We start from the raw sequence: 14,212 nt of genomic DNA, 5'->3' as shown, positions 1-14,212 counted from the left end.
CCATAGGGGCTTGCCCCTATGGGATGTCTGTACCCCAGAAATAAATAAACCCCGCTCGACCAAACATCGAGTGGGGGAATCTCTGTTAAATAATTGTAAATTTTATGATTGAGTCCATAAGGAGATGATATTTTTACCCTCCGGGGTAATATATCGTATTCTTATGCCGTGCCCGATTATAAAATATGCAATCCGTTCGAGGATACAAAAATTCTCCAACAATTATAGGTCTCACCACCATCTTATAGAATTTTCCATTATGTTTGAGGTGGTATTTTCTATCACACAACAAATCTGATGCATCCCTTCACTTCAACCATCCAACTTAAATTATACTAATAATATCCTCATCTATTTCACAATCACTCTGAACAATAGACCCAAGATATCTAAAATGTGTACTCTTATTAATGACTTGATCGCACAAAGTCAAAATCCCCCCACTAGATCTATTATTACTAAAATTACATCCAATATATTTAGTTTTAGATCTTATCTAGAGAAAGCCTTTAGACTCTAAGGTTGACCTCCATAATTCAAGTTTATCTTCAACTCCCTCTCTAGTCTTATAAAAAAGAAGAATATCATCAGCAAAAAGTATGCACCAGGGTACAACCTCTTGCAAATGTCTAGTGAGAACATACATGACTAAAGCAAAAAAGAAATAGGCTTAAGGTTAATCCTTGATGTAATCCAACTAAAATAGGAAATACTTGGTCAAACCACCTTGTGTTTGAACACAAATAACAGCTCTTGCATACATATCCTTGATGACTTGAATAGAAGCATTATTAACCCCTTTCTTTTCTAGAACTCTCCATAGCACTTCTCTTTGAACTTTATCATATACTTTCTCAAAATAAATAAATATCATATGTAGATCCTCCTTATTCTCTCTATACTTCTCCATCAAACCTCTCAATAAATGTATAGCTTCCATAGTAGGCCTACCTAGCATGAATCCAAATTGATTTTGAGAAACATTAGTATCACGCCGCAACTTATACTCCATAACTCTCCCTCATAATTTTAAAGTATAACACATTAACCTAGTTCATTTATAATTTGCACAATCTTGTGCATCACCTTTATTCTTCAAAATATGAATCAATACACTTATTCTCCACTCATCTAGCATCATTTTAGTCTTTAAAATAACATTAAAAAAATTATTAAGCCAAGAAATTCCTTCATCTCCTAAGCATTTCCTCACCTCTACTGGAATATCATCAGATCTAACAGTTTTTCCACACTTCATTTTCTTTAAAGCCTCTCTAACTTCGATTTTCCTAATATGCTGATAAAAACAAAAATCTTTATTTTCATTTAGAGTGCTAAGGTTAACTAAAGTAAATCTTCGTTGAAAAGCTTAGCAAAATATATCATCCAGCTTATTGAATATCTTTTTCTAACAAAAACACTTTTAAATCTTCATCCTTAATATACTTCACTTGAACTAAATTTTTACTACTCCTATCTCTTTGTTTGGCTAACTTATACATATATCTTTTGCCCGCAGTATCTAATCTATTATATAACTCATTAAAAGCAAAAATCTTTGCATTGACTATTGCTTTCTTAGACTCCTTACGGATTTCTTTATATCTTTCCTAATTATTAGAATTTTTACATCTAAACCAATTTTTATAATTTTCTTTTTTTTTTTACTTGCACATTTTGATTTCACCATCAACTATTTTTACAATTAGGAGTTTTTCCCTTTGATACTCCAAGCACATCTTTAGCAACATTCTTAATATCCCTAGCAACTTTCTTAGGGAAGTATTCATGAAATATAGCTAAGATTTCAATGAATTGTTCACATGAAAGTTTTCCATGCAAAAGCGTGCAAGAATAATGAATGACATTTTAGGATATGGTATATGTAGGAGTAATGAAGAAATTCTTATAAGGCTATTAATGGATAATCTAAAAATAACCCTAAAAAGGAAAAAAATGAATATTTGCAAGTGAAACTCCATATAATCCTTAGGAATCCAAATTGTAACAATCTTACTAAACGCATTCTTATTTTCAGCCAAAGCAAAAAAAGTAAGAGATGAAGAAAGAGAAAGAATAAAGAAAGGTAAAAAGTCACCCAAAAAAATGGGCACATGGTCGTACAAGAAAAAGACATCCGACGTTTACATATTAGCATCGCCATTGCCTGAAATATAGTACCCCTTGAAGATATGCTATTTAATTGAAGTTCTAGAAAAGGCTGATTAAAAAATATTCTAGCAAATCCTTGGCAAAATTTATCATCCTAGCGTTAACAAGTTGCTTGGTAAATTTTGCTATAAAATAAACAAGTGTTTAAAATTACTCAAATTAAAAAAATAAAAGTAATACAAAAAATATCTACGTAGTTATATATGCTTGCATGTAAATTCAAAATATATAAAAGATTAATTCATATTTTTGGAAGAATGGGCCTTTTTTGCCAAAGACTTATCTTGCTTTTATGTTCTCACATAACAAACAAAAGGAAAGAGCCCAATGAGAAGAATAGTAGTGCCGCCCCAAGTAAGGGAGCAGATAAAATTGAAGACGAAAATGGGGCCTTTCAGTCCACTGTCACTTTCCATTCAATCAGTACTCCTTTATGGCATGTCGTTAGCTATGAAGAGGAAGATGAGGGTATTGCAACAGTGCGGATGCGGTGTGGGATAGGGTAGGCAGAGCATGGCAGGAGTTATGCAATGCTTGCCATAAGCAAAGTGAACACAATGTTGTGAAAGTATGTGGTCCATCCTTCCTATATTATTCTCTGATAACCCACCTTATGCTTGATAATGGTTCTAATAAATGCCCTAAAATGACCTAGTGCTATACCAGCATATTGGTTGGAGTGCATATTTATAAATGCCCATCAAGCTAAGTTGTCAGACTCAAAACTTTCAAGTTTATGCAGATTGATCAAAATTTAAATTGAGTTGCGTGTGTATTGTTTTGATCTTTTGTAAGAGGTCATGGGCCTAATCTCTCCCCGCATCTTTTTTTTTTCCATTTTAATTTCAACTCATTTTGTAAGATGCGAACTTTAATGATGAGTGACTATTGATGGTGAGAGGCAGCCTATAGCTAGTTGCGACAGTTTGTGTCTGCTAGCCGTGGAATTCATGAGAAGCTAGCCCATGTGCTGAGCCTAAGCCCATTAAGGTTGGCTCTTTTAATTCTAGATCTATAAAGGCTTTTAAATCCAAATTCACAAGCTAAGTAGGTAAAAACCTAAAAAAACACATTATGAATATAATCAATCAAAACTAAAACCGCTTAATTAACAGCTCAAACATATGAACATCAAACCAAGATGAACAAATCTAGACCTAACTCAACAAGACAAAATATATAAGTATTAACAGATTAATGTCAACCTAAATCAAAATGGACAAAATTACCTGATTTCGACATAACAAAACTAAAATAATAAAAAACTACTATCTAAGATAAGTTTTTAATTTAAAAAGAAAATCAATCAAATAGTTAAATCATTATTTCAAGTTGACCTAAACTCGATCTGACAAAAACCGAAACTGATATGAATTTTTTTTAGTCACTTGAGCTGACCCAAACCCAACCCAAATATAACAAAGGTATACTCGAACGCGAATTTTTTGTGTTGAGTTCATAAAAAATTTTCGTTTCATGACCAATAGTGACACTCGTGAGTCCAATCAGCATAACATGTCGCCCTAGTGTTGCTTTGTTAGGGTTCCAATCAAACCTTTCATAAGAGTGCTTATGAAAAATAATTTTTTTAACATTGTGAGAATCACAAATCTTTTTATAATTTTGTTTGCATTTCTTCTTCCTAGCTGAAGGTCATGATTGATGTGGTAGGAGTAGCTTCCAGGCCATAAATAAGTTGCTTTACGAGTGATTCATAAGACAAACCTAATGATATAGAATATAAACAACAACAATAATAATTGCAATTTTTAATAGTGAATACATGAAAAATCTTAAAAAATAATGATGAAGGCCTATGAGTACAAAGCAAACTTTACTAGATAATTATAAATAAAAAAAGAAAATCAAAGCATACCAAATAAATGATGACAGCAAGAAGATTTGAAGGATGTCACTAAAGAAAATTTATAATAATGCATATCCAGTTTTTTTTTTTTTTTGTTAACTTGCACTTAAGAAGCTAATTACTATTGTCTTACCACTAGTTTTTGTAATCATTATGGACATGAAAGCAAAATCATCATTATTAGCCTTATCATAATAACTTGATGAATGGTCTCCATTCATTACAGCTAAGAGTTGGTTAGGTCATGAAACCTTCTTTATACAAATCATTTTGCACAACTTCTACCCATGCTACTTCTGCCTACTTTTTTTTTTCCTAATCCTTCCAGATTAATTTAATCTAAATCTTATAGGTGCATCTCTTAACCTTTATTGCACATGCTCAAATCAACATCTGTAATTCTACTTTTCTACCTCATCTTTAATAAGTGTTACCCCATACAATTTTATTTTTCCATGCCCTATCTTCAATAACTCTACTCCCTCATGCAATTATTTTCCAATTTATCTTTTCTAGATCTAGTATACATCTATTTTAATATTATAATTTTAATAACATTCAACTTCGTTGTTAGTACTTCTTTATCGCCCCATATTTGGATTCTTATAATATAGTTTGTCAAATTATATTTTTTTATCCACTTTCTTAAGTTTCCATAATATTCTAATATAGCATAGAACTAATATAATGTTGGTCATCATGCCATGCTCTAAGGAGAACATTCACTATTAGTGGTAAAATTGATGGTACATAAAATCATCTGTAGACACCATGATACAAGGGAGCTTGGTCATGCTCTACTCGTAAAAATATATATGACTACAGTAAGATTTTATCAAAGCATAGCATGCATCTGAAATGCATTAGTACAAATTTGAATTCTCAATAAAAAAATCCAAACAAAATAAAATCAGTTGGAATATTCAAGAGGATGCTAAAAAAGAAATATACCTGCATTTTCCAGCATTCTTAACATCACACAATGACCAAAAATCAGCATTTATATTTCCTTTTACATCCTTCCAGTCCATCTCCAACAACACCCAATAAAAAATAGCATCCCCTTTGTTTGAATCTAATATTGCATTCTCTAGTACTTTTTCAGCCCTGGCAGATAAGGCAACCTGTTGGAAGGGAGAATTTTTATCAATTTTCAAGTTTAATAGGAAAAGAATTTAAGAGATAAATAAAAAGAAGTTACAAATTCTAAAATAGATTCGATTCAGGATGTTTACTTCAATTAAGTATGCACTTTCAAAACATGCATACAAACAATGTATTTGTTGATAATTAATTTGGTAACCTGTTCCAAAACCAGGACATGGACAAGTATACATGGCTTAATTGTAAATATGTATATTTGTGTAGGCGAGAATAGATCTTAGAATCTTGGCAATAATTTATTAAAATCTTTACTAATTGAACTGCATGAATGCTTTATGGTGCCGAATGTTGGCCATTAAAAGTGAAGCATAATACTAAGTTAAGTGTGGTAGAGATGATGATGCTCAGGTGGATGAGTGGCTTTACCCTTAAAGATAGGATACGAAATGAGCATATACGTGAAAAGGTTGGAGGAGCTCCAGTAGAAGATAAGACTAGAGAGAGTCGCCTTAGATGGTTTGGTCACATAAAACGGCGGCCTTCCGATGACCCGGTTAGGAGAGTAGAGGTATTAGATTTGACTTATGTTAAGAAAGGTAGGAGTAGACCTAAAAAGACTTGGCTAGAAAATATTATGAATGGCCTTTCTTTATTAGATTTAAACGAGTATTTGACTTTTAATAAGACACAATAGAGAAAAAGGATTCATGTAGCCGACCCCACGTAGTGGGATAAAGGCTTGATGTTGTTGTTGTAGTTGTTGTTTACTAATTGAACTGCATGATAACCACTAACTTGATTGTGAATTTACATACCAATAGTTCACGATAAAAGCCTGAAATTCCTCAACTACAAATCGTTGGATTATGAAAGGACCCTTGCATGGCATTGCAAACTTCATGAGATCCTACTAATGGATTATTAGGTACACAACACAATGTTAATCAAGACAAGAGACTACTTACGAAAATTAGAAAAAAATTGAAAGCATCAATGCTTAAAAGTCTTCTTTAACTCAAATACCAACCTCAAAACCAACGACTCAGAAGGGGAAAAAATTCATAAAAGATCATTTTTGTTGAAAATACAAAGATACCAATGTTCTAAGTATTGTGTAGAGAGTAATAAAGTTGTACATCAATCTGCAAAGAAACAGACTTTCAGCATCAGCAAAGCAGTTTGGAATATAATCTGATTCAGTAATGGGCCAGCATCATGTGTTGCTCATCACATAGCATATGTTCCCTATTGCTTTCTAATTTGCAATAATCTTTTTTATTAAAATTTGCCTTAAAATTTTCCAGATGTACTTTATTAAACTCTCTGCGGAATACTAAACATTCTACCCGTTTGATGTTCATTTTTTATAATAAAAAGCTTTAGCCTTAAGAAGATAATTCCCTAAATATATTAGTTGTAAAATCCGAAAATGTCGGATCGTAGCGGGCGTTGCAACGCACTGCAGTGAAAATAGACAAATTTTCGAAGTTGTCAGAATTCGACGAAACAAATTTTATAAAATTCTACACTTAATTTCGATCAATTTGGTATAAAGGACTTAAAGTTAATTTCGCATGAATTTAAAATTAAAAATCAGTAAAATTTACTTAAAGGCAAATTACTAAATAGCTCATCATTTTCACAAAAGAACTTAAGCAAGCAATCCGTCTTTTGGCTTTCCCCCACCATCCAAATAAGCCTAAAGGGACCAAAATTTTGTTCCCTTCATTACTCCCGTGTCTTTTCTTGTTCGGCCAAACGTGAGAGAGGGAGAGGGCAGCAACAAGGGGTCTTGGAGGAGTGGCGGAGGCAGTTTCCAGCTACAGTCTTTGGGGAATATCGAAGGGAAAGCTTTAGAAAAGCTTTAGATATGTTCCTAACCTAGAAATTTATTATTTTGCTTAGATTTTTTTATTTTGAAAATCTAGGGTTTTCCAAATTTTAAAAATTTTAAAAGGAGAACATTTAGGGAAGTTTGATGGTGAATATTAAATCTTAATTTTTATTTTCTTCCAAAATTTTTGAGATTTACAAAATTAGGATTTTTTTTTTGAAATTCAATTTCTTTGAGGATGTCTTAGCAAATACTATTCCTAATAATCCTCGGAATGTTTTTAAGGATAAAAATTAGGATTTTTCACAATTTTACATTTTTTTCTAATTTTTAATTAAAGAAACTCCCAAAATAATTATGCCCTAAGAGTTAATTAGGTAAAGGGTAGGTTTTAGTATAAATATGTGATGAAAAATAATGGAAATTAGGTTTTTAAATTTGGGGAATTAGGGCAAAACCGAAAATTTAAGCTATTTTAAATTAAATTTCGTAATTGTAAAGGGTAAAAAGGGGAAATCATGGGATTAGACTAAAATTTGGACTTTAAAAATTTAGGATTTATTTAAATCTGAAAATAATGATATTAAAATGTTAATTTAATGAAAAAGAATTAATGTTGGGTAATAGAAAATATATTCTTTTAGGTGTTGAAAGTGGGAGAGGAAAGACGCCGAAAAGATAAACGGCGATTTGCGCAGGTCCGAGCTTAGTTTTTTATATTTGAGGAGGCAAATGTAATTCTTTTAGTTTCATCTTTAAATTTTTATTTAGAAGTGTTATGTACTCATTCTCTAAATTTTTATTTGAAAGTGTCATATACTCATTGTTATTTAGTTTAGTAAAAACATGTTTGTTCTTTAAAAGCAATGTATGTGATGGATAGTTTAGAATGCATATCTTTTTCTTTTAAAATGTCTACATATAAAAATGCATGGAAACATTATATTAGGTAAGGAAATATGCTCGATTGGCATGTTAGCCACCCTCCTACAATAAGTATATTGCATGATTGGATGTATATGTTGGCATGAAATTTGAAACTCCGTTACGGGTGTATAAAATATGAATATGTTGTATGCATATGTATAAAGATTATTATATGCATAAAGAGTATTAAAGGAAATATGAAAAATGTGGAATGTAAAATGTTACATACATATGAAAAGTAAAATAATCATATAGGATGACATACAGACTGAAGCACACCAGTTACTACTTCATGACACGTTTACTGTTTCTTTCTTCAATTTATTACTATATTGTACCATGAAATTATCATGCATAATGAATGTCTTTACCTTGCTTTTTTTCTAAAATTGATAGAATAGCATGTTACCTACCAACCCTTAGCTCATCCTAATTGTGGGATGCTTTACAGGAGAGCTTACTAATATGTGATGGTTGGCAAACAACTTTTGATGTCAAGTAATAGAATAACATATATTTTTTGTGGGCTCCGAAAAATTTCATTTTTAGGATGTGATCCCAGCCTCTCCATGCCATCCGTCAAATTTTCTTTTAAGTATTTGTGTGACGACGACGATAGAGAGTTTTAACGAGATTAGGTTCCGGCGGAATTTTCGGAAGGCAGATTGGGTTTTAGATAAGACACTACCCAGAGATTTCGCCCTCATTTGGTGAGGACTTTTTGATCTGAGTTCTGGTTTCCTATAGGCGCAAGCCCCTATAGTTAATTACCCCTCCCAATAATAGGAGAGAACTTTCGATTAAGGCTAGTCATTAAAAGGGGTCGAATAGGTTATAAACCTATCGTATAATAGCAACAAATTTAGGGTTTGATATTATGATTTGAATTTTGAAGTTTAGAATTTAAAGCTTATCACCATAAACTTAAAACTGGTGGTTGGGGGAATGAAGACGAGCCCGATCACGATCCCATGGTTCCGTCGTCCCGGGCTGTCATGATCCCTGGTCTACTTAGTCAGAGGAGGTAGTCGACCCAACCTGACAGAAGGCATCTTGTCGGCAGCCATGGGTTGCTTCGTCCAAGAATACCTCGTAGACCTGGGTTGATGTTTGTCTAAGTGGATATATATGAATCCACCTTAACTGATAGAGGGCTTTATGCCTATAGAATATACCCTATGATCCATCGCTCAAGGGTTTGACGCCTTTAGGGAACATACGGGCTTTGGCCGTGATCGTAATATAATGGTGCCATTTCGCGGCAAAACCACCCGACCAGAGGGCACGTGCCACGAAGACCCGTGCGTGCGTGATCCCTCTGCCTCCGACGCCTTGCCCTAGTCTGATCGGGCTTCACCCGAGCCTTCTCCCTTTCTCTCTGTTATATGTAATATATAATATATATATTATATAAGATATATATTATATATTGTATAAGATATATGATATAAGATATATATATATATATATGTATATATAATATTTTGGATTAATGTATGTAAAATGATAATTTTTTCCAAATGAGACTCTTAAATGTTAATGTGGAACATAACATATGCATCCCTAGATCTCCAATAATCTTGTAGGGATGAAAATGGAAGTTTATGGCCTTCCTACACTACGATTACCTCTATAAAATGTAGAAAGTTATTCATCATAGGTCTAGGCATGCCATCATTTTATTTCAATACTCCAATTTATTCTAATATTCCTATATCGAGGTAATATATCACATTATATTTTAACTACACATATGACCATTATATGCATTAAATTAAGAACATGAGATATTGAAAACATTCATAATTTCATTCAAGGCATAGGAATCTAGTTCTTGTAATGTGTTCACATCATTAGTCTGAAACTTAAAAATTAGCAATACATGGATAAAAGATGAGGCAAACCAATCTTTATTTCAAGTATAAAAGAAAAGATACATGAGAAATAGTAATGTAAAGTGTCACATGGATAGAAGGATCCCAAATAGATAATGTGGCATATAACTTCGCTCTCCACACTCCTTTCTCCTCCAACTGTAAGATTGCATGTAAAAAAGATAAGCTAAGATCTTCAATGAAAGTATATTGCACTTTCCTAGAATCCCTTAAACTTTACTAAGGGGGTACTAAACAAACATACTAAAAATTATAGGACTCTACTAAAAGTTACAAAACTCCAAAATAAAAGACCTAAAAATCTATTTATAGTGAGTACATAAATTGCCTTAAGCATTATGGCACTCCATCCTTAAATGAATTAATTCCACGGTGCTTAAATGTTTAATTCATTGAAACACTAGATAACTCGGTGCATGTCTTGGTTGAACTATTGTGGCTTTTAACTGAATGAGCATAACTCCTCAAGTCACCGAATGCTTCATCACGATGCTTGAAAAGTTGAACACTGACACTTTAATGCTCTCCCTAGCAATGCAATGTTGAATGGTTTGGAACTCCAGAGCTAAAATATTAGAATAAAGAGCATTGCAATTTCAACTTTTGCCATGACAACATCATGGGCATTCTAATGCTCACCTTGGTTTTGCTAGGGCAATGATCTTCCTAAAATTTTAGATTGGCTAGCACTTTAATGTATGAATTAGGTGATGGGGTGTTATGAATGAGGATGTTGAGGTTCTTAATCTAACATTATTATGGCACTTATTCAACACATGAATTTTTATTTTTTTTTCTAAAATGTTCTACACAAATACAACTAAAACATTTTCGTATAATTTAAATGTAATAAACTATACACAATTTAGACTTAAAAAATTCTTCCTAGCTTAAACTCTAGCTTGTCCTTGGGCAATGGTATAATCACCTATTAATTAACTTAATAGCCTAAAAAAATTAGTAATTTAAATTTATAAAAAAATAAGATAAAACAACACTCGCTAAAAGTAACTTGGAATTATCAAAGTTAAAATTCAAGTTTAAAATCATAAATAATTAGTCTAATCAATCAACCTTATTTTTACATGAATTGAACCTATCCATTATGAGTGTATGTGTAAGATTGATATTTGATTTCAAAAATGAATAATATATAATTTAGAGTTTAGTTGTACTTGTAGCTAATTAGAAGTTTATTAGTTAACTTTCATAGGTAGTAGTTTACCCATGTTATCCTATTTGATTTTAGTCTTGGGGTGCTTTTAGATTTGAACTTTAACTGATATTAATTTTTGAATATACTCATCTTTTCTTTTTTCAACTTTTCTTTTCTCATATGATTTTCAGGCTGGGGTCGGCCGGAGGTAGCGGCGGCAGCGTCTTCGGTTGGAGTCGGATAGGGCACGGCGAGCAGGATTTTGATGTCGGGCCAGTGAGTTGACAGTGAAGAACGGGATTGGATCGTCGGCTTCGAAGGTAGGTGTCGAGTCGTTAAACAAGAGCGGCGGAGGTGGCCGTTCGGTAGTCCCGTCGAAGGCTGCAGTGTAGATCGATCGTGAAAACAGAGAGGTATCTCTCGGACTCCCTTTCGTTCCTGTGTTTCTGTCTTTTTTTTTCTGTTAACCGAACGAGAGGAGCATTTTTATGCTGTGAGAGAGGCGGTGGTTGAACCGTCGTGTCTGATCGTAGGTGAGTTGGTCGGGAGCTTCAGTTGCCTGGTTCTCTGACAGTTAGAGGTCAACATTTTTCATAGTAGAATTACATGTACTTGTTTATCGATGAAATAAAAAGTTGTTTTTAATTAGTGGCTCTTTCTTACTTTTGCTTGGATGGTTTTTAAATTATGTTAAATTAAAAGGTTTTAATTTTTCCGTACAACCATCTATTTCCTGTTTCGTTAATTTGAGTTTATCGAGCTGGGTCAAGACATTAGTAGAAGGTTTATCGTTAATAGTACAAATCCATATTTGCTAAGAAGCTGCACCAAGAAATCAAATATTAGATGCCATTAAAGGAATATATTCAGCAGCCTAAAAGAGTTTTATATGTAAATCTAATTTCTGCATAGAAATTTTCTACAAGAGTTTGTGCTAGAGAAAAGAAATAAATCATCAAATTCATAGGCCATTTCAATTCATTTTTACAATTTTATTAAAAAAATTGGACAATTTCATTAAAGTCAATCTCGGGAAGGACAATACTCATTTTACTTAGGGTTTATTTGGTTGCTCTGTAGATAGAAAATTATGATGAATTTATTTTGAATTTTGTCAATGCAAATGAAATCGTTACAATTGAGTGCGTTTAAAGAGTTCTTATTTCTGAATCAAAGTATATTTCTAATAACAACCAAGCAAATGATGGATATAATAAACTATTTTTCCAAACATATTTTCTAACTTTACACAACCAAATGGACCCTCAATCAAGAATAGATTCCGTGGAAAGAGAAATACCAACCTTTCAGTTATTAAAAGGAGCTAACTAAAATTCAAATAGAATTGAACAAAATTTATATCCACCCACATTATGGAGCAGGGAAAAAATAAAAGTAACAAATGAACTCTACCATTAAAATATGTAATGTGAGTTGCAAAACAAGATGAAGATTAAATGATGATCAATGATTATAGTAGTTCAGCAAAGAACAAGACACTAAAGCTCAACATTTTATAGAAACACTCACATTCTTTCCTGAAGTATGCCACGATTGAAAACCAATCCATGGTATTTTGTGAATGTTATCCACTTTATTAGCAATGGAAAACATGGCACCAAATTCACAAAGAATGTCTTTGTAATAAGAATCATTCAAAATTGGAAGCCGACTAACTGCATCCACATCATCTGATCTTGGCCTTCGAGCACTTCTAGACTGAGATAGAATAGATAAATAAATAGAGGTCAAAAAGCATAACTTAAGAATTTTGGAATCTCATCAATGTTTCAATTAACGAATATTGAAGAGAATAGGACAAACCTTTAGAAAACTATAAAGTTTGCCGAATATTAAAAATAAGCAGCAAAGAATTTTAGAAATGGCCAACTAATCTCCATTAGGCCAAGTGATCCTTCTAAAGGAAGCCTAAAGTTCAGTCCATTCATTGATAAAAGAATGCACCTAAGGTTCTCAAATTTCCAACTTGACCATTTCACTTTCGAACTAAAGGCAGACGATTAAGTAAACAGATATTCAATGCTTATTAATGGCATGAAATTTGTAAAAGAAGATCTTTCTGCTAATATGGAATAATTAACAAAGCAACATTGGATTGTTCATCTTCAGATACTGATGGAAAAACAGTCCCACATTCATCAAATGGTGCATCATATAATGGATAATTGATAAACGTAAATAACAATATTGAAATACAAATACAGTTTGAACATGCAATATTCTGATAGGTAATTCTTGAGTTCGCAAGTAACCCTAAGGGAAATACTTGAGTTCACAAGCAAACCTAGCAGAGATTGGTGAAAACAGCGGAAAATCTTAATGATTTCAAAGAGAATTCAGCAATATTAAGCGAGAATTTCATAAAAACTGGAAAGAAACACAAGGAAACTTCTTCTATTCAATTCACGAAGAAGAAAATCAATACAAGATGCAAGTTTATTCGATTCAAGAGGAAGAAACAACTCTTCAAATCTCTAGCAACGTCTAGAACCCAAGAAGACAAACCCTAGATCTTAAATATCTTCCAAATTCAAGATGAAAAGCAAACCCTAACCAAAAGACTAATTAAAGAAAAAGGACTCCTAGAAAAAGACTAAACAGCCCTTAATTCAAACTTTCACTCCTAAACAGCGAATACATTAAGCAATTGGCCCCACTAGAGCATCGCCCCCCTGGTTCCGTCCCCTACTAGGCTTGGGCCGCCTGCTATAGCATTGAACCGGTCCAGGTTGGAACGGTTCAGCTGGCCCCTCCTGGGCCGGCCTAACAGATTCCACTTTACAAATAGAGCATATGAAAGACTCAAATTAAGTGAGACCTAAAACAGTGATCTCACTACCCAACCAAGGTAATCATCATTACTAATTCCTAATAGGCAATTGCTGTTATAGTATTTCTTTTTGTGATTAAAACAACAACATGTGCATTTCAATGATCAGCACAAATACTAATAGAAGAAGTTCCGTAAACCATTACAATGCTCAAGCAGGAATACTATTTCCTAATAGGCAATTGTTGTCAAAGTGCTTCCTTTTGTGATTTAAACAACAATATGTGCATTTCAATGATCAGCAAGAATACTAATAGAAGAAATTTCATAAACATGACTATGTAAACAAACATGGTTAGCTCAACCGCTCAACCAATGAAAGGAAGTTTATAGCATTTAGTGCACGAAAAACAACTCAAAAAACGAACAAAAATATTTGAAAGGAAGGTTACACCTAAAAACAAAA

The 14,212-nt window shown here is 32.8% G+C and overlaps 1 protein-coding gene across 1 annotated transcript in view; it reads right to left on the bottom strand.

The window, feature by feature from the left end:
- Positions 1–14,212, bottom strand: part of LOC110099352 — a 109,220-nt gene that overhangs the window by 30,842 nt on the left and 64,166 nt on the right. Inside the window, exons 9-10 of the mRNA XM_028697938.1 lie at positions 12,486–12,674; positions 4,991–5,163 (exon numbers count right to left, since the gene is read on the bottom strand). Of these exons, the coding sequence (XP_028553771.1) occupies positions 4,991–5,163; positions 12,486–12,674 (362 nt within the window). The remainder of the gene's footprint in view (positions 1–4,990; positions 5,164–12,485; positions 12,675–14,212) is intronic.

The sequence above is a fragment of the Dendrobium catenatum genome, unplaced genomic scaffold (assembly GCF_001605985.2).
Source record: "Dendrobium catenatum unplaced genomic scaffold, ASM160598v2 fragScaff_scaffold_119, whole genome shotgun sequence".
Lineage (NCBI taxonomy): Eukaryota > Viridiplantae > Streptophyta > Magnoliopsida > Asparagales > Orchidaceae > Dendrobium > Dendrobium catenatum.
Note: the sequence above shows the minus strand (reverse complement) of the source record. Positions and strands in the feature narration are given on the sequence as shown.